Below are 19,733 nucleotides of genomic sequence, written 5' to 3'. Positions count from 1 at the left end.
TCGTCGTCGTCGTCGTAGTCGTCGTCGTCGTCGTCGTCGTCGTAGTCGTCGTCGTCGTCGTCGTCGTCGTCGTCGTCGTCGTCGTCGTCGTGGTGTGTGTGTGTGTGTGTGTGGGGTGGGGGGGGGGTGTGTTTGTAATTCTTGACATAGTTGAGTTTCTAGTTTCAATGCTGTCCAATTAAGGGCTTTACACGCAGTGTGTGAACAAGAGTTGGATTTAACCCAGGTTTTGATTACCAAAGGGTGGGGGTTGCAGCCCACTGTAATGGTTAAATTCCCAAGGGTGTAATAAGGCATGTCATGTACTTTTAACTTGTCATGATAAACACAAGAATGAATTTGACAAATTGAGTTTCCATGCTCTGAATGCAATAGTGTCAAACTATTCTCATTAGAAATAAACAAGTAACCCTTGTGATACGTTTCTGCAACTCTAATGTATTTAGCTCGGTAATACTTAAATTACAATTCTATTATTATTTTTTAAATCACGTTGATTTTGCCTCAATTGCAGGAACAAACTTAATTTTCCAGTTCAGTGTAGTCTCTTTAAGTTATTGCCTTCAAGTTAATGTCTCCATTAAGATTGACATGACGTTTCACTTCAACCCAGTGTCATTGACAATTGCCATAACAATAAATAATTATTAATATATTTGGATTGCAAGCATTGAAATGTCATTAATACAATTGTATCCAATAACAGTAATTCAACAAAATGAATGAATTTAAATGGTATGTAAAAGCTAGATACATATTTATTTGAAAAAGTGTATACCACAAAAAAAACGTTATTTTATAATGTATATATATATATGTTTATATTTAAGCACGTTATTGTAACTTGCACTTTATAAGTATCTTAGATGTACTTTTTATTTTTGTATGATGTTCAATTTGTACACATCTTAATTGTGTTGTTGGAGGGAGCCTGAAATAGATATCCATTGCCTGTACATTCAATGTAATTGTTGTGCATATGATCAAATGTACTTCAAAACCAAAACCATTCCATATATAAAAACATTTAACTTAGGTATGACAGGTATGCACGTTTAAGTTTGAGTAATACAGTAAAATAAATATTTATATAAAGAAATAATGACGTGTCGCTGTCATACAGCTCTGCCTTGTTGATGGTGTAAAATTTGATCCACGTGCTCGCCTCTGTTTACACTGCTGCGTGATGACGTCACACGGAACCCCACCCCTCACGGCGAGCTGCCTGGCAACATGAGAGAGAGAGCAGGAAGGTCTGCAGCCGTTAAGTGAACAACCTGCTCACTCTGGACTCAAAAACTACCAGAAACCACTCCCAGCGGTACAATGGAGGATGCAGAGACAGGTAATGCATTTGCTAAAATATCTCTCAGTATCACTATGTTGTCATCTGAAAAAGGTTTCGGTAAACTTTTGTCTTATATGAAAGTTAGCAACTAGCTAACTTTGCGCAGTTACAGTTGGTGCGCTGAGAACATATGCTACTGTTCACTTCAAACTCAAATACAAATGCATTTCCGTGACAATGTTTGGACTTATTGAAGAAAAATAAATATGTTTTATCAATAGAATGACAACGGTAACCAGGGATATCACGGAAGTAGAATATTACACAGCATTTGTTTAGGTTACTTCAGTGAAATAAACGAAGAAGTTGTTATTTCCATTAAGGTAAATACTTTTTGGGCCTACTTTTATATACCCTAAATGTTGAATTGGGCGTAGTTTTGATATAATCAAAAGTGTTCGGTTGAAGATTGTTCTTAGAGTTGATAACACATGTACGATCTTAAACTTTGACAAGTAGGTTACACCCATTTGAAAGATTACTACATATGATCTAAATCTCCCCACCTTGGTTATACCTGTTCATGTCAAGCCAAACTGTCTAGAATTTCGAACTTTTTTGAAAAAAGCAATGATTGCATAAAGTTGTTTGAAAGTAGCATATTCCCGTCAGTCAATGTTGGAAGGCTGTGAGGCTTGTTAGGGAGGTCAAACAGGCCTAAGCACACGTGGGACTGCCAAGCATTTTTAATTAAAAAAATAAAAGATGAGGGGAGTGCATGATTCACAGATATGCTGTGACTGCATTGGAGCATTCCTGCGTCCTTTCCTCTCCAACACCTACTGGGACATTTCCAACCCTGCTAAGCAGCCATCTGCTTTGTTATACCTTGGCACAAAACTGAACCATCCTCCAGGTTTGTCTACTTGCATATGATACACTGTAGTTCAAGAAATTAGACATTTTCAACAAATAGAGCTTTGGTAGGATTCAGTTAATTTGATCATAATCCCTCTTCTCCTGTACTTCCTTTGCTCATACCATGACCTTGTAGTTATTGTGGAAAGAGAGGAGGGACAGAGATCTATTTGTTCATCCCAAGGGGGTGCCAGCTAAACAAGGCATAGCCTCGACCTCATTTCCCTTCAGCAGAAACATTCTTCAACCCCCTGGAGAAATTTAATTTCCTGATGTCTGCATGCTGTATTTCGTCTTTTTTTCTTTACCCCAAGGTGAAGAATATTGAAAGCACCAAGGGAAGGCTCAGCATATTTGAGATATTGACGGATATTACCTTCTACTGGCTGATGATGAGGTGCTTTTTAATATCAGACTTAATCAGATGTGTTAGTCTCTGTGCGTGAGCTAGTGGTGACCATAGTAACAGACATACTTTACCATTTCCCTGAAGTAGCTCGTAATGTTTTTTATTTGGTTTAGAGAGGTGTTTCCATCCATGTATTTTTTTTATAAAATAGTTTCTGAGTCAGTTCAGGATAAGGAGTACTTGTTTGGCTGCTTGTCTTGTGACCATGGTTCCTCTTTGTTAGTGTATGTTTCCTCTGCTCTTCCTATGCGTGCAAAGTTTCCCCTCAACACATTACATTATTTTCCACCGTGTGTGTGTGCATCTTTTCTTTTTGTTTCTCTTAAAGTTGGCATATGTGGCAGTTTTGGCTGTCTTTTATGCAGCAGAAGTACACTTTCCTCCTTCCTTTTTGTCATTGTATTCCTTTTCAATATAATCATAGGAACTGATTAAGTTCTGCTTTTTATAGTCCCACTCTCATGGCAACAGGAGCAGGAGGTGAAGTTCACTGTATTGTAACACATGTATGCAGGTCTCTATGGTAGCTGGCCTGGCAACATCTGCACCTGCGTCCTTGTTAATGTTTTTCCTTGAAATTGTCACCTTAGAGAAATTCAACCTGCTCAGTTACCTGTAAAAAAAGCTACTTGAATGCATTACAGATCTTGTTTTTCTATCTGTTTTTGTTAATTCAGTGTATTACAAACGGTCTTAAGGGGTTCTTCTCCCAAACATTTGTCAGTATGTCAAGTGGCACATAACAACAGCTGATTGGCTGATGGTTTAGGAAGAAAGGAGGTCATTGTGGATACTGAGTTTGTCTGACTCGCTCTGTCATGCGTCTGCTCTCCTCTGACGGTGTCCCCTCTTTCTTTTCCCTGCAATTGAATGGATGTTCTAGTCGTAACTTCAGATCGTATAGTTCCTTTTTTTAGATTCTGTTGGAATTTCTCTGCTTAAGTTGTAGCTGTGTAGCACAGTTGAATTTGAGATTGTCTTAAGGAATAGCGTATTTGCCATGGGATATTTTTTCGGTACCGGCATTGATTTTTTTTGTCATTGGTGATGTCTGTATAATTACTGCATTTTTTTCTTATACAGAATACCTTATACCTTTTTATATATCAACTACTGTATGTTCATTCTGAGGACTTTATGCTAGACGTTCTTGAAATTCCCGTCAAGTTTTTATTCCCTTAAATCTCACCAGAATATCTCACGCTATACTATTTTCTAGCTTGTCAAGAAAGTCATGATCTGTAGGATCCTGGCTGTAGCATGTATCTGGCATTTCCTGGCTCATTGATAGAAGCATTTGCTCCTTTCTCAAATGAGATGTCCAAAAGGCAGACAGTCAGGCTTACCAATCCATCTTGTTTTTCAAAATTAGTAGTCTTATGAGATTGATCATGTGCAGTGGCCAACATTTTTGCCTTATTAGATTTCAGTAAGGCACACCTGGATGCTTTCAGTTGTGAGGAAGTCTGTGTCACGGATAATATTCCTCCAACCATGTCGGCCTACAGCTGACTTGTTTGTGTTAGCGATGCGTTTCGCTAAAAGAAAATCATATTTTCCTAGATATCTTGAGAATTTGGTCAAAATACTGACCAAAAATCAAGTTAGTCAAATGGATGTTTATCCTCTGTCCTGTTTTTAGATATTTTTTAAACATTCTGAAAAGTGCTTTTGCAATTTTTTACATGATGGAACATGTTGAAACATCATAGCTGTAATACAATAATGTTCATTAAATAAATACTGTTCATGTCAGCATTATAGATCAAAGACAACTCGGCAGCTATCTTTATTTTGTATTTGTTCCATTGTGAGCCATCATTGAACTAAAACACACTACTCAGCTCTTAGCTTAACCAGAAAAGCTACAGTTTGTCAGCAGATCTTAACATTTCCTCTCAAAGATTAAAGGGAAATCCCCATGTCTGTTTAAAAACTTTGATCTTTGAGATGATAGTTCTTTGAATGAAAGTTGAGCTGAATGTGGTGTATGATTAAAATGTTCCCTGCCTATGTTCTATGAGCTATTTATAACCGCCCTTTAAAACGTCAGCACTATGCCTAGCTTACTACGGAGAGAGTGATGAACATCACAGCTATTGCAAGACAAGTTGAGGCAAAGATAACTCTTTATAACCAGTGGGCTACACATCATATTTGTGTTAATCGTTTCATGCAATAAAATGCAGTCTTAAATAGTATTTGTTACATAACTTGAAGAGAAAACTATAGTAATGGTTCACTCATATAATGCAGTAGCCATTACATTCCTTATCATTTCACTTCTTTTTTATGGAGAATGTTTCATTAACCTGTGAGATTTGGCCGAGCAGAGGTCTCACCTGTCTGCTAGCTCTGGCATCAGACGCTGTATCTTCCAACATGACACTGTAGAGAGAAACTTTGGCCCTCACTGTCAAATGGAGCACAGTGGGTGTAGATTATACATTAACAACTATATACCTTAACAGAAGATTTCATTTGGTCCCATTTTTAAAACATTTTTCCATTCAGTGAGGACGTGACATTTTTAAACAAGACTTAAAAATACAAATCTCTGTAATGTTGTCTGTAAACCACCACAGTTTCCAGGGCTTCTGTTCTGCTTTTACTTCTTAACTCGGTTGTTTTTAAGGGAATATTTTTAGAAACAAGGCAGTTGAAATCTCTAATCTAAGTAAAGCATAATTGGGTAGAATCTACCTTTTTTTTAATAGCTTTTGAAAGTGCCCTGGCCTGAACATGATTAAGGGACTATGCACATGGTATAAGAATAAGGCTTATACCAAGTTTTTTCTTAAATATGTTGGATTTCAATATGTCAGATCTTGTTTTAAGAATGATCCTGACTTACGGCCCCTACATACGGCGGCGTGCGTTGACGCTTCAACGCTTCTGCCCATTCACTTTGAATGGGGTGACGTCACGCTTCGCCGAACTGCATTGTGGGAGCAAAGGGTAGCTTTGCTCGCGTAGCCCCTCGTTTTTAGCAAAACTTTAACATTTTTAGAGATACTGTAAGCTTGCTAACTTTCTTTCCAAGATTTATAAGAGGAGAGTCAATATGAAGTTAGAGCTAGCAGCCGGCTAGCTTAGCTTAGCTTGTTGACGTAGTGCCAGTGTTAAACCATCTTCCATTTACTGTACAGGTCAGTGTCTGTGTTCCCTCTGTGGTGTAGCTACTCTTTCTCCCCCCTTAATGTTTTTTCCCATGATACACATGTCATGTGAACTTTATGGGCTCTCTCCCTGGATCCTTAGTCAGTCATGTCTCATGATTCTTGTTTTAGGCCAATCATGTGACAGTGTATGCCATGAATAATGAGGTAATGGATCTCATGCGGTGCTTCATTAACCAATTGAAAATGGCTGTTTGTGCCTGGTTACAGTCCGTGTGGATGGGTACCCATGTGTTGTTTTTCATGCTATTTTCTTATTTGGTTTATAAATCAAATATATTAAATCATCCGTTCCAAGAACTTGCTAAAGTTGGATCTAACTTCAAAAATTGTTTTAAAGCAAATCACATGAGTCCAGTGTAAGCACTGTTAAGCAGGGCTGAAGTTTGGAATTAATGTTAAGTATTGATCAAGTATTTATTGAGATATAAAACATGTATTTACAATTAAAAACATTGTTTGGAAAAACACAAAAAAAGCCATTACAAATAAATAAAAACTAGCACCAATCCTGATTGATTACCTTGAGCGTATGGAAATTATAATAAAGCTTAATTTATAAAAATGATAGATATTACACGCAAAAAAAACAAATGTTGCTGCTGTTATATCTTCTTTCTGAATATTGCATGTTTAAGATGTGTAAAACATATTTTGTTGTGAAAAGAGGGCCTATGGGTTAGGGTGCTCTCTTGGTTTTGTTGTACATGTCCGTGTGAGACCATCTGAGAAACAAGAAGAAAGGAACGATGCTGGGGAATATTCACGGTCCTTGGTGCGGGCCTATAGTGCATGCATGCATGTTGATACTTGATCGTTTGCTTTGAGAGACTGTATGTGTGTCACTTCCTGGACTGACCTTGCTGAATGGACGCAATGAAGCCTGACTCTGCAGATCAGGGCACAGCACAGTTACATTAGTTAGCCTTGCATGACCCAAATGATCTGGAAAGTACAGAAAAGACATACATTTTTTTGATTAAATCATGCTTTCTACTAGAAACTTCACACAGCTTCACTATACTATCACCCTCAGGGTACTGTTGTCCTCAGAATGTCTTTATCTCCCTCCTAACCTCAAGCTGCAATACAGTCTTGATAACATCTACATCCTTTGTCATAAAGTTGGTGCTGGAATGCCACCAGGCTGCTTTTCCACTCCTCTGCAGCCTTTAGGGTACTAGCAGGTGTGCATACAATTGCTGGCTTTTGACACTCCCTGAATGTCTTTAAATGCAACGAGAGATGACCTATTTGTGCACATTTCTTATCTTCGTGCAGCATGAATTCTTTCACAGCTATCTCTCCTTTAGACACATATAAGTATGACATGGCACTCTCCGATTTTGCATGGGGGAAAATGTGATTTACTGTATTATGTGGTTTGCTGGTTATAACCTGTGTTGTTTGAGTAAGAAATAATGGCAGTTAAATTATAATAGAGGTTGATTGAATAGAGTTGGTTTAACAATTAGTGAAATAATTATGAGCTACAGTATTTTTACAGCTAGTTTTTTTTAATAAAAATCATAGTTGCTGACCTGATATTTACACACATATAAAGCCACATATACATGTTCTCTTTAGTCCACATAGAGCACTTTTCCTCAAGTAGCGTACACACAATACCAAGTGTAGCCTCTGGCATGCTCTCCCCTCCATTAGCACTGACTAGCATTACTGCTGCTCCAAACCGGACCGGCCACCCCGGATTAGCGCTTTGCCGTAATCTGGGACACTGCAGATTACGCTTTTCATCTAATGCCCTCCACACACCATGTGACCAGCCCACACAAATGGGACCTCTTGTATTCCCTCCTTGGATGACAGGCTTGTTGACAGAAAGTGAGTGAGGGAGGGAATCGACAGAGAGACCTGAGAGTTATTGAAACCCGGAGTGTAACGCAATATCTCACAGTGGCTAACATCTGAAAACGACGCTGATTGTGCAAAAGGATTTTTGAAGGATGGATTGAGCATTGACCTTTGGGATTACGGAACAGAGGCAGGGTGTGTGTGGAGAGAGTGTGTGTGTTTAACAGCTGCTTGAAGACACAGGTAACTTATTAACAGCAAGAAAGGAGCAGGGAGTTCACTACGCCTCGGCCTGCTGCAGAATGGAAATCCAGCTTCGCTGTGCTCTCACCACCTGAAAGCCAATAAAAACGTTTTCACACACTTGGATATTGCGTTCCCTCACACACACCACAAGAGTGCAGGACGCTGTAGAAAGGGAGTGAGCACGCGCTGGGATCACATGCAGACAATCAGCACTCTGCTGGCTGTGCTGTGGTGGGGGTGGCGGTAGGGAGGTGGAAGTCACTCCGACCAACAAACACTCCAGGCTGTAAACATGGAGCCCTTGGAGGAGTACCACTCGCCCTTTGACTTTGAACAAGGAGTGAACGCCAACTACCTGTACCTCTCGCCGGCCTACAGCGACACGCCGCCCAGCTCGCCAGCTGTCAGGACCAGAGGTAATCACAAGGAGATGGAGAGGCCGGCGGGCGGAGGATGTGAGGACTTTATATGTGTGTGTTTGTGTGTGTGTGCTGGACAAACACTGGTTTGGTTAATTGGTTGCGAAGCATTTTGGGGAACAGAAAAGCTGTGTGTGTGATATTTTTGGTTTCTTCCAATTACCGTTTATCTCGTTTAGTTTTAAGACTTCCAGACTGTTTTATTATAAAATATTTGAACTTATTTCTATTTGTTGTTGTTGTATGGATCTGATTATTTCATTACACCACTCTTCTAATGCACCAAGACTGTCTCAACACCTTGTACTGTTTCTTTCATTTGATTTAAAAATGACTTATTATTGTTTGTGAAACCTAGAAATGTAATGTCATTACAGTTCATCAGAAACATCTTTATAACAAATAGGATGTGTCATTTAGTTTGAAGTGTCTTTGCCGACTCAATCAGTCAAATAGATGTTTTTGTCTTTGTAATTGAGTATGGAGGAAATCGGATCATGTTTATATTTTTGATTTGACTTTCTTAACTCAATCTATTCATACTTTATTTGAATTGTAGACTGTATTATAGACCACTTTAATGAACAGAAATACAGCATGGAAGAACATTCTACATTTCTTAAAGCTGCTTATTAGTGTCAAAAGTCACAATTATAAACTACTAATTATGAACAGACCCAAGAGCTTATAACTTGCATGTGCTGACAGTTTGTCAAATCTTTCGTTCAGACAGCTTTAAAGCTTTAAGTTGATTCCTCATTAGTTGTTACCCTCTTCCTCTCATCGTGTGTCTGCTTTGATCTCAAACTCTCTGCGCTAACTGATGGACCCACACCTACACGGCGCACATTTGCTGATCAGCTACCTCCACACTCGCACATACAGATCTTGCATTGCTGCCTGAAGAAATATATTTCAACATTGTAAATTGGAGGTATTCAGAAAGGTGTACGCCGATAAAACCTGTTTGTTTTTTTAAGTAAAAGAGGACAGAGGGAAAGTGAATGACATAATTCATTCACTGTAGTGTGCGTCTGTTCATTAGGTGTGTGTGTGTAAAGCCTCTGCTGTATCATCAGTGATGGGAGATGAGGGCTTGAGGGCAGATGATGTGTGATGCTTCAGAGGAACAGCGGGGGGTGGGTTGGGGGTTGTCATCCCTCTGTTAATTAAACAGTAATGCCCATCTCTATTTCCTCTGTAAACGATTTACTGATTTGTAGTAGTCAGGTCCCATGCATGTTTTAACTGGTAAATGTTTTCAGACATATTTAATCATCACTTCGTATTCCCACGGTATTAATTAATGTTAGAGCGAGTCATGGCACAGCCCAGTCCTAAGATCCTGTTCGCTGTGAGGAAATGTCTCTGTGGGAATATCATTTAGCTTCTGGTATTTCTATCTCAGTTATAATATGTAAGAACTGGGTGTTTAGAGGAGTGATATGAAATAGAGAAAGGGTGTTTCCTATGAGGAGTGAGATGGAGGATTGGAGGAGATTATATAGGGTTTTGTCAAGCGGGGAAACTGCTGTTTATCTTATACGTCTCCTTGTATGAAGATGTTGTTACCTTAACCCATTTCCACTCGTATTGCTAACCTTTGCTAACCATCGGCTGGATGGTAGCCTAACATATTTTACTGACATACACGAGTGTTATCAATCTTCTTTCTAACTCTTGGCAAGAAAGTGAACAAGCATACAGCTAATTACAGAAAATGATGATCAACCAGCTCAAATGAACAGACAAATGCAGAAAAATATGTTTTTGTAGGCAAATGAAACAATGTTATTTAGCGCCCTACGGTATTCAAAGGAACAACCCAAATGTTCTTGCTAGTATCATGTTACTTGTGGTTTCAAAAGTTAAATTAGATTTACAAGGTCAAGGGTTTAATGAAATGTACTTTCAAGTCTATTTTGCTCGTACATCAGGCTGTACTGCATCTGGTAATAGCACAGTAGAGTCCTAGTTCTTTTCTCTAGCAGTTCCTTTTTTCTAATTCCCCCCACAATGATTTATTCAACTCCAGGGTTTCCCCTTTATTTATACACTTTCCTATTTCTGACTTTATTTCTACATTTGTACTTTAACGGTGAATATATAAAATGATAAAGAAAGAGCAGATAAGAAGAAATGGACTCCAGAGGCATGTTTGTGTATTCCCCGCTCATCTCTGACCCATTATATCCTCACCTGCTCTCTCCCGCTGTCTGAGCCCAGGATGGCTCCATCTAGAAAAGTCTTTGTATTATTGATGCAGCAAAGCGGCTCCTACTGGGCATCAAGGATGAGTGTTCACTGTATACTGTATGTGTGAGGAGTGAACACATGACTGTGTGAGAGGGAGGAGGTGTGGCTGTACGGTAGAAATGAAACCTGTTCCCTCTTTGATACCACCCATCATCAAACAGCAACTTTAGCATCCTTTACTTTCCTTAAGCTTATTTCCTCGTCCTCGTCCTCCAGGGGAACAGCATGTCAGCTGGGCAGGGTTTGACAACCAACATCAGCCCCCCCCCTCCCTCTCACACCCCCACCACCTGTTCGCTGTCATGCTGCCAACATGGGCACACATGTCTTCTTAAATAAAGACGAGACTCCACAAAGGCTCTACAGCTTCAAAGCAGACATGACTCGCCAGAGAGAGTAATACGGATGGATCTAATATTTTCTTATTTGACCTCCCAGGTTCCCAGCTACATCCAGTCTCAGTCCCTGAGGTGGGAGAAGATGCAGTGAAGTCTGTCGGCCCCTCTCCCCCTCCCCCAGGCATGACAGAAGAGGAGCAGCAGGAGCTACAAGAAGAGTTGGTCAAGGTCAGGAGGGATCAGGGATTACAGAAGTCTTGGTTCATGGAATCAAAATCAGGTGTTGGACCCGATCCAGATAGTGGAGAGGACTTTTAAAAGCAGGCTCCATTCTGTTCACCACAGCTTTCCATAACAACAAGATGCTTATTTCAGTCCCCTGGAGCGGCTCAAACCACTTACCTTGCTTCAGATGATTGATGTGTAATTCCCATGGCAGCCAATGTTTCCAGCAGCTCTTTTGTAATGGTGGCATCTTGTTTGCTGTGATTCAACAGGAAGGATAAAATGGAGTATATAAGTTAAACTCTCTTAAATCAAAGAACCTGAGCTGTATGTGCCTTTTTTTTTTTTAACGAGCTGCCACATTTTGAGCAGCTTCAACTTACTGGGAAACAAACTAACTTGATGCTTCCTGACCAATCAATCAATTATTTGATCCATGAAATGTCAGAAAAAAAACAAATCCCAGTAACCAAGTTGACATCTTACATGTTTTATTAGAAGAACAGTCCAAATCAAATAATCTACAATTTTAAACATGAAAAAGCAGAACATTTACAAATTGAGGAAGCTGAATTCATATAAATCTTGTTTTAATTTTAATTGTGTATCCAAATAGTTACTTATTTATCTGAACATATTGTCTCTATTTGGAAATAAACAGTTGATAATATTTAACCTTCACTCTTTATTTGGTTAAACGAATATAGACAAGGTTAAAGATACTGTGTACATCTAAACTTAAAAAAAGTATATGTTAATGTCTCCGTCTGTGCGTGTGTGTGCAGGTTGAGGATGAGATCCAGACTCTGTCCCAGGTGCTGGCAGCTAAGGAGAAGCAGCTGGCGGACATTAAGAGGCAGCTGGGCATCACACCTCTCAACGAGCTGAAACAGAACTTCACCAAAACCTGGCAGGATGTCACCACCTCCATCGCGTGAGTGCCCGCCCACCACAGCATGCTGCCGTCTGACCTTACAGCACACTATATTTCACTAGATACATTTCCCATGGTACCAAGCTCTTCCCTTTGGTAGTAGCTTGTCCTCTGACCTCATGACACACAGCTCGATTATACAGCATTTCTTCAACATATACATCTTCTTTGATCATGTTTTATTCATTTCCGCACTGAGTGCCTTGAATACATGGTTTTAATCCGTCAGCGCTGTTGAGAGGAGGCTCTTTCTCCTCTGAACAACAATAACAAAAAGGATGTCAGTGCCTTTGACAAGCTGCCTGTAGCACATGTGAAACCGTTTGATGGGTTTCAAATGAGAGGAAACGGGGAGCATTGTTAAATGGAGGTTGAGGTTTAGTTCACATCTTGACGCTTCTTTTCAGTCTTTGATCTCTGTGTCTCTTCTAATCACTTTCATATCTTCTCGTTTTGCTTCCCATTCTCTCCTCTCTCTCAGCTATAAGAGGACCTCTGAAACTCTGTCCCAGGCGGGTCTGAAGGCCACGGCGGCGTTCTCCAACATGGGCTCAGCCATCACCCGGAAGCTGGAGGATGTCAGGTGAGTCAGACGGGAGACTTCAGTGGGAATATAAAAGGGAATAAAATGTTTAAAGCACCGTTTCTCTGAGGGACAGCAGTATCTTTGATGAATCGCCCCTCAAAGTGCTGGTTAGATGGAATGTTAGAATCAGCCTTAAGATACTAATGTCTTCTTTAGTTTTTATTTCCTATAGTCCAGCGCTTCCCAACCTGTGCATTGCAAGTGGGCCGCCAAATAATTTGCAAAACATTATGATTCGTGTGGAAACATTTCATTATTAAGATTTTTTTGTATCCTTTCTCTTTCTTGATCCTCCTTAGCAACGGTCATTACAGTCTTTGACAGCGGTCTGTTCTACTGGATTAACAACTTGTCACGTGTTCTGAATTGACCAATCAGAACTTTATTCAGCCTCCGTATTGTTTATGGTTGAATGTGGGCTGCCAACATTTTTTTTATTTCTTAAATTGGCCCTGAGTTGAAAAAGGTTGGGAACCGCTGTAGTCCAATTCGTTTCCACATTTTTTCAGCATGTCATCAACCAAATTCTACCGACTAGCCTGAAATAGTCATATCTACGCATAAATGTAGAGGTTATTAGGTGTGTTTGTGCATACAGTAAATAGCCAATGTATGGGGATAGATTAAATAGATACACTTTCTGTCCTTAAATCCTACTTTCAAACTACCTTCTTCAATATCTACCAATAAACATGATATTTTCTGGTAAAACAAGGCTTAAAAAAAACAGCAACAGATTGCTCCATTGGAGATAGAGCTCCAGATATAGCCTTCACCCCCCAATCCTAATCCGTTTTCTCCCCTGTCATCCTCCTTCTCTGGGGATTACTGAGCTGCAAAAATAAGATTGTTAGCCCCTCAAAGCAGCAGTGTGCGGAGAAATGCAGCCTCACGGATGACCGTTTTGGGGGGTGGGGTAGTGAGGATCGACCTGACAGGGGTCAAAGAGGGGGGATGTGTGAGTGTGTAAGGGAGAGAGAGTGTGTGTGTGTGTGTGTGTGTGTGTGTGTGTGTGTGTGTGTGTGTGTGTGTGTGTGTGTGTGTGTGTGTGTGGACAAGATATCCCCCCGTAATACGCAGGATTAGCACACACCCACTGTGTTAATACACAATCAATCTTAATGGGATAAAGCAGGATTTGTAGGATTAATGCACTTAGAATACTCACTGATTGAACATATAGAAGATGAATGTTCTGTATGTTGTGTTTGAACATGCAAGCCTGTCTTTCTCTCATTGTGTACTATTTTTAAAATGACCACTAACGCCCCCTTTCTTCTCCATTACGCTGTCGGATAGTATGCGCTCATTGCAACACTCAGCTAGTATGCCTGTCATGAGGTAAGAGGAAGTTTGTGTTGATGTGACAGGCACACAGTGGAGCCCTCTGAACTATAACTGTTGAATTAAATATGATCCAGGAAAAGGCTGCACTGTGTGTTTTTGCAGGACTACAGGAAATAGACTCTTGTTTGGCTTTGGATCAGTATTTCCATTTTATAAAAAGGTCCTAAGTATGTGAGTTGAGTTTGTCAAAGACGACCAATGCTAATATCTACCATGAGCTATCCAGCTGCAGCTTTTATAATCTTAGCTAGACAGACCTCTCTTTCGTCCATTTGACAGCAGCCTTGCAAAAATATGGAGATAAAAGGTATCTTTGAAACCCAAGGCAGCATCCGTTAGCTGCTTGTTTAGACATCCACATTCAGGAAGACGCTCGGTCCAGTGTTGAACTCATTCCAGATATGAGTGAATTTGATGAAGTGTAGGTCTAAATGTGTCAGATTAGAGTGTACATCTTTTTCATATTCAATTAATTTACGGATTATTACCTGAGCAATTGATTAAATAATTAATTGTTAAGTCTATAAAATGTATTTCAAACTATTTAAGGGGTGTCTTCAAATTGTTTGTTTTGTCTGACCAACACATACATTTAGTTTTCTGTCAAAGAAGACTAAACATGTTCATATTTGAGAGGTTATAAAAACTGAACCTACTCAGTTATCCATATAGTAGCTGATTGACTATTGATAGGCTAATGTATAATTCATTTCAGCACTATGCGAGATAAAAAACAAAGTAATGCAATCATGCAAACAATTCTGACCTCAAAAATATCACAGAACATTAGCATCCATCATGTTTCTGCAGCTCTCCCTCTAAGGTCTGCCTAGATTTATTAAAGTTGTATGAAACAACATTTCAAATGCTACAAATCGATATTTATGTTGACTGTTCCCATCGTGTTCATTCTTTACTCTCATGGTTGTGTTTTCATGGAAATCAACACCTCTTGGCATCTTTCTGTAGAAATGGGTCACTTTAAAATCCTACATTGTCTGTGTTGAGTATCAGATGACATGACCTCTAAAGGTGTGTTATCCTGCTCCTTCTTCCTTCTGAAGAGGTGACTTGTTCATATTTTGCTGAAATTGTATTGAGTATATAAGCATGTCAGATGTATTCAAATACTGTAGGTTGGTCTGTGATTTTGTGGTTTTTTGTCTTTTATTTGACAGGAATGCAGCACCAACCTTCAAGTCCTTTGAGGAGAAAGTGGAGACTTTGAAGGTAACATTTTCTTTTGTTCAGACACGCCTTACAAAACCTTGGCAGCTGAACTAATGACTATAAGGACTTATAGTATTTAACGGGAATGTAAACAGGACATTTCACTCATTTAGTTTCATTATATTTGTGTGTTGCCTTTTAGCAGCTTAATGAAGTCTTATAGACATGGTCAGATACTTTGTATGTTAACTGAAAACATAACCATTTCAATTAGTATGTAGTCAATCTATGAATAGCTTTATCTAATAATCCCAAAGTGGAATCCAGCAAACTGAAACACTTATACAGCTATGTTTAGCTAGCGTTAGCCACTTTAAGCTACTGTTTTACACTCCCAAATGACGCTGTGGCAGCAGAATACCTCAATCCTTTTAAACTACATGATTGTAAAAGGATTATGTTATTATTTTTATTTAAATCGATGTATTTAAATCTTAGCCCCCAGATAAGGCTACTTAGTGAACCTTGTGTTTTAAAGAATTTAATTTGTTTGTGTGTATGTATTACTTTGAGTTACTGAATAATTCTTCCTTGTCTTTCCTCCTCCCTCTTCCTCAGACTACGATCAGTCCCCCAGCCTCCTCCAGTAGCCAAGGCGAGCAGGCGGGCCCCTCCAATGAGACTTTGACCGGTGTGCCTGAAGGCTCGCCCCCCCAGGAGACTCCAATGAACTGAGACCTGCCTGACCTCCCAGCCGCCCCTCCTCACTTGACCCCATCACCCCTGGACCGCCAACACTCGCCCCCTAAACTCTTTGTGTGCCAGTCTCCCTTTTTATTGGAAACAAGTGACTTAACACAGCCTGTGATCTAATTGTCTGGTCTCTTTGTTTGACACGTGCGCTCTCTTGTTATCTTGTGTGGAAACTGAAAGCATGGGATGGGTGCAGGCATGGGGTCTCGTGTCGACCAGACGTATTTGAGTCTACTCTGGCTCGCTGTGGGAGAAATACTCCCTGCTGTAGGACTTCTCCTTTTCTCCCTATTTATCTGCCTTTGTCTTACCAGCAACACTCAGATGCCAAACATGTTTGTTTTTCTTTGTCAAATTAACACTGTTTAACATGTTTTTGAGTGTAACAAAAAAAAAAATATATAGAAATATTACAAAATTGACAAGAGAAAGATTTATACCAAAAAATACATTATTATAAGCACTTGTTTTGTCTAACTCCATTTTGTGGCTGTTTTTGGTTTACCATTTTGGGGCCTGGATCATTTCCGTTTTCTTTGTTAAACTTAGGACAACGCACAATCCTAAATTAGTCTAACACTAGTGTCATATATGTACCTTTTGTATACTTTACCCCACAGTACTGAGCCAACAATACTGTGTGTCACGACTGCAGCCACCAACTACAAAGCTGGTATTTCAAAACACACTTCAGAATAAAAACCTTTCCTTTTTCCATTGTTAAGAGTCTGTCAGAAAATGGGCTCCACGCTCATATAGTTACAGGAAAACAGCCAAGATCAGTAAAACAGCAGCAGAGCCAACACAGTCGAGATTCAGCCTTGACCCGAGGTGAGTGAAATAAATGTGTCTCTTCCAGAGCCAGAGTCAATATTTAAACACTAGTCCATTGTTTCTGCCTGGGAGGCAACACCTAGTCTCTCCCCTTTCTGTCGATAAGCAAGGCAGAGACTCCTGTGGCAGTTTTATTGTTTACTTTTATAGAAGTATTGAACTAAATTTCCCTTAGTGTTCAAGTTTGACATTGTTATTTTAGCCATGGTAGCAGAATGGCTCTATAAATGGTAGCAGGCTGTTTGGTTAGTCCAACACTGAAATATCTTAATGATTGGAGGAATGTCATCAAATATTTTACTAAGTCATTAATTCCCTTTTGGGGATCCCTTAACTTTTAGTTCTTGCACAATCACTGTCTTAATTTCTCCAATCCTTTGGTTCATGACAATTCATTGTATGCAAATTAGCAAGCTAACGTTGCTATTTAGCCAACCTGACCTGCTAGCATGGCTGAAATCTTGTTAAAAAATTATTTTGAGACAAATGTTCAAATTCTGCTTTTGTTTCAGAGTCTGGGAAAAATATACAGTAGTACAGGATTAAAAACAGTATTTTTTGAAAATGCTGCTTTCAAACAGACCAAAAACCTTTTCTAATTGTTTCAATATGGTTATATCAGCAGTGGCCTTAATCACATAACACTTTTCTTGAGTTGGCTTTAAATCTCATGTTGCTTTAGAATGATTAAATATTATAATCTATTTCACTAAATAGTTACACTCAAAATATATTTTTAATATGCACAAGGCTTTTGATGAAGGTAAAATAAAACTTGAAAGGCAAACAGAGCTGGTCTGAACACAGCCGAGGTTTCCTCTGATATACAGATGGAGGACACTAACACTTCTCCTGTTACGATGGGCAGGACCAGCATGGTACAAATCTTCCCCTGCTGGTGTTCAATCGCAAAACATGAATGTGAATCAACTCTTCCATTTAATCATTAGTGTAGCAGTTGGCATAAGAAACTAGATCAGTGTCCCAGGAAAATGCCAAATACGGGCTTTCTGCTGTTAAGATCTTGTTTTCGCCAACCATCACAAAAATGTGTTTGCTATTCTGAGTTGACAGTGTATGGATTTTTAACAGTACAGTATCTCCTGTCCTCATGTAACATCACTTTCTAGCCATGACCTGGTTCCCTGAGAGATTTAGTTACACAGCCTTTTATCTCAGGCATGAGGGTTTTATTTGCATTTAGTCATGCAAACAGTGACACACACGATTTGTTTGTTCTTTAATTGGAACCATGGAGTGAAAACATGCACTTTAATGAAAAATACCTCTGAAGAAACCTTGTTCTGAGTCTTTGTAACAATAAAGGTGAAATGGGGATTTATTTACATGCATGGGAAGTTTCTCAAATGCAACATGCCACTGCTTTTTGAAGGATGTGACATTCTTTTTAACAAATCAGTGTGTCTATCAGGAAACACATCAGAATTAATTCACAGAAGGTCCAAACATGTGACTGTATGCCTCTGAGGACAAAACAAACCTCTACAGCTGCAGAGCCACATTTGAACACAAGAGGGCAGCCAAGAATAAAGACAACCTCAGATGCCTTTATCTTTCTCCATCCAAAACCAAACCAGATTGACTCCCTGCTGCTGTACTGACTCAGTCATAATAACTGCTCAATATTATATTTAGTAGATATTTGATAAACTTCACCTTTGGTTGTTGCTCAATAAGTCATTAACGCGTTAATGAAGAAACATTCAGGGGTTTTAACGACTTATATTAGCGTATTGTAAAAGAAAAGTGAGTAGGGAAAATTTCTTATTTAGAGTGGCTTAAAAAAAAGTAAATTACTGGTTGTCCAGACCAGTGGGTTGCTGAAGTATTTCCTTATTCAACAAGTAATATATAATCTGTCAAGTAAACAATTATAAAATACCTCATATCCTGGTTATGGAGGCAGGTGGACCCACATGCATAGGCAACAGGAAGGAAGAAGGAAAATAATAATGTATACTACACTCAGATGAAGGCAAAATAGTTACAGCTGGCTCGAAAGATGAAGAGGAACACTTTTGACCACAAAATGAAACAGAGGAAACACACCTGCTAAATATATTGGGACAGGAGGGTGAGAGGGGCAGGTGAGAGCTGAAACTCATCAGGGCGGAGCACGCAATCACAAAGGCGGTAGAAAGGTCAAAAGGCAGGAGGTAAAACAAGACCTGACATATAACGAGAGGAAAAAGTAAAACAGGAAACAAACTAAGCCAATGACAATTTACCCATTATCATTATCTTCGAGTTAAATATTTGTTAAATATTGGGAAATGTCTCCCTTTTCATCCAGAACTACATTGAGACAATACTTAAATGTATTCTATTATTTTAAATGGACAGACAAAAGGTAAATCAAGAAATCTGATATTGTACTTTAAAAGTAATATTGCATATCGTCACCTTCTTAAACTAATGGCCTAAGTCATATTTTGGAGAAAATTGTTTTTTTTGCCTAAATCATCTCTTCTTGATGCTGGCCACCTCTGGTAAAATTGCCTAAATCCTTATTGAAAAGAAAGTGCTTTTCCTACCCTGATAGTATAATGGCCTATGTCAAGAGTGTGACTTAGGCAATATATTTTTAAAAGATAATTGCTTAAGTCACATTGTCTTGTGACTTAGGCAATTTGACAAGCTTTACAAAATGTTTGCTTCAAGAAGAAAGAATAACTAACAGATAAATTAAGTTATTTTCATGGTTCAGGGCTTGTCCCCTTTTGGTAAGTGATGTTTACTATTCTATAGGCTAGGCTATAAATGTTGTGTAGTTATTTAGTCTTTTAATTTCACAATTTATAGTTACTGTAGCTACTGTATAGTTACTGTAGCTCCATGAAGCTTGCACACATTTCTCTCTGGGACAATAAAGACTCATCTAAAAACGAATCTAATCTTTCAACACTAACGGTTACAATTGCAGCATAATTATAAATAAGCGTTTGTCTGTTTTAATTCTTAATATTGTCCTTTTTCCACATTACATTTCCATCTT

The 19,733-nt window shown here is 39.1% G+C and overlaps 1 protein-coding gene across 4 annotated transcripts; it reads left to right on the top strand.

The window, feature by feature from the left end:
• Nucleotides 1-1,217: 1,217 nt before the first annotated feature.
• tpd52 (tumor protein D52) lies at nt 1,218-18,201 on the top strand. Of its 4 annotated transcripts, none has more exons than XM_010770028.1 (7): nt 1,218-1,345; nt 10,969-11,096; nt 11,879-12,027; nt 12,509-12,610; nt 13,913-13,954; nt 15,139-15,190; nt 15,749-18,198. In XM_010770028.1, the coding sequence occupies exons 1-7, from the start codon at nt 1,327-1,329 to the stop codon at nt 15,863-15,865; spliced, it is 609 nt and encodes a 202-aa protein (XP_010768330.1). In that variant the 5' UTR covers nt 1,218-1,326; the 3' UTR covers nt 15,866-18,198. The 4 variants fall into 4 exon arrangements, with proteins under 4 accessions (XP_010768330.1, XP_010768331.1, XP_010768328.1 ...); XM_010770026.1 differs by lacking the exon at nt 1,218-1,345 and adding an exon at nt 7,687-8,271 and having other exon boundaries at nt 15,749-18,201; XM_010770029.1 differs by lacking the exon at nt 13,913-13,954 and having other exon boundaries at nt 1,219-1,345; nt 15,749-18,196.
• The last annotated feature ends 1,532 nt before the right edge of the window (nt 18,202-19,733 follow it).

The sequence above is a fragment of the Notothenia coriiceps genome, unplaced genomic scaffold (assembly GCF_000735185.1).
Source record: "Notothenia coriiceps isolate Sejong01 unplaced genomic scaffold, NC01 NC01_scaffold00008227, whole genome shotgun sequence".
In the NCBI taxonomy this organism is placed as follows: domain Eukaryota; kingdom Metazoa; phylum Chordata; class Actinopteri; order Perciformes; family Nototheniidae; genus Notothenia; species Notothenia coriiceps.
Note: the sequence above shows the minus strand (reverse complement) of the source record. Positions and strands in the feature narration are given on the sequence as shown.

What these genes read in the sequence shown, in the direction of transcription:
- tpd52 (XM_010770026.1), top strand. Translation starts at nt 8,148, where the DNA reads ATGGAGCCCTTGGAGGAGTACCACTCGCCCTTTGACTTTGAACAAGGA. An exon ending in TACAAGAAGAGTTGGTCAAG is followed by an intron (nt 11,097 to 11,878) that starts GTCAGGAGGGAT and finishes GTGTGTGTGCAG; the next exon opens with GTTGAGGATGAGATCCAGAC. An exon ending in CGGAAGCTGGAGGATGTCAG is followed by an intron (nt 12,611 to 13,912) that starts GTGAGTCAGACG and finishes GCTGTCGGATAG; the next exon opens with TATGCGCTCATTGCAACACT.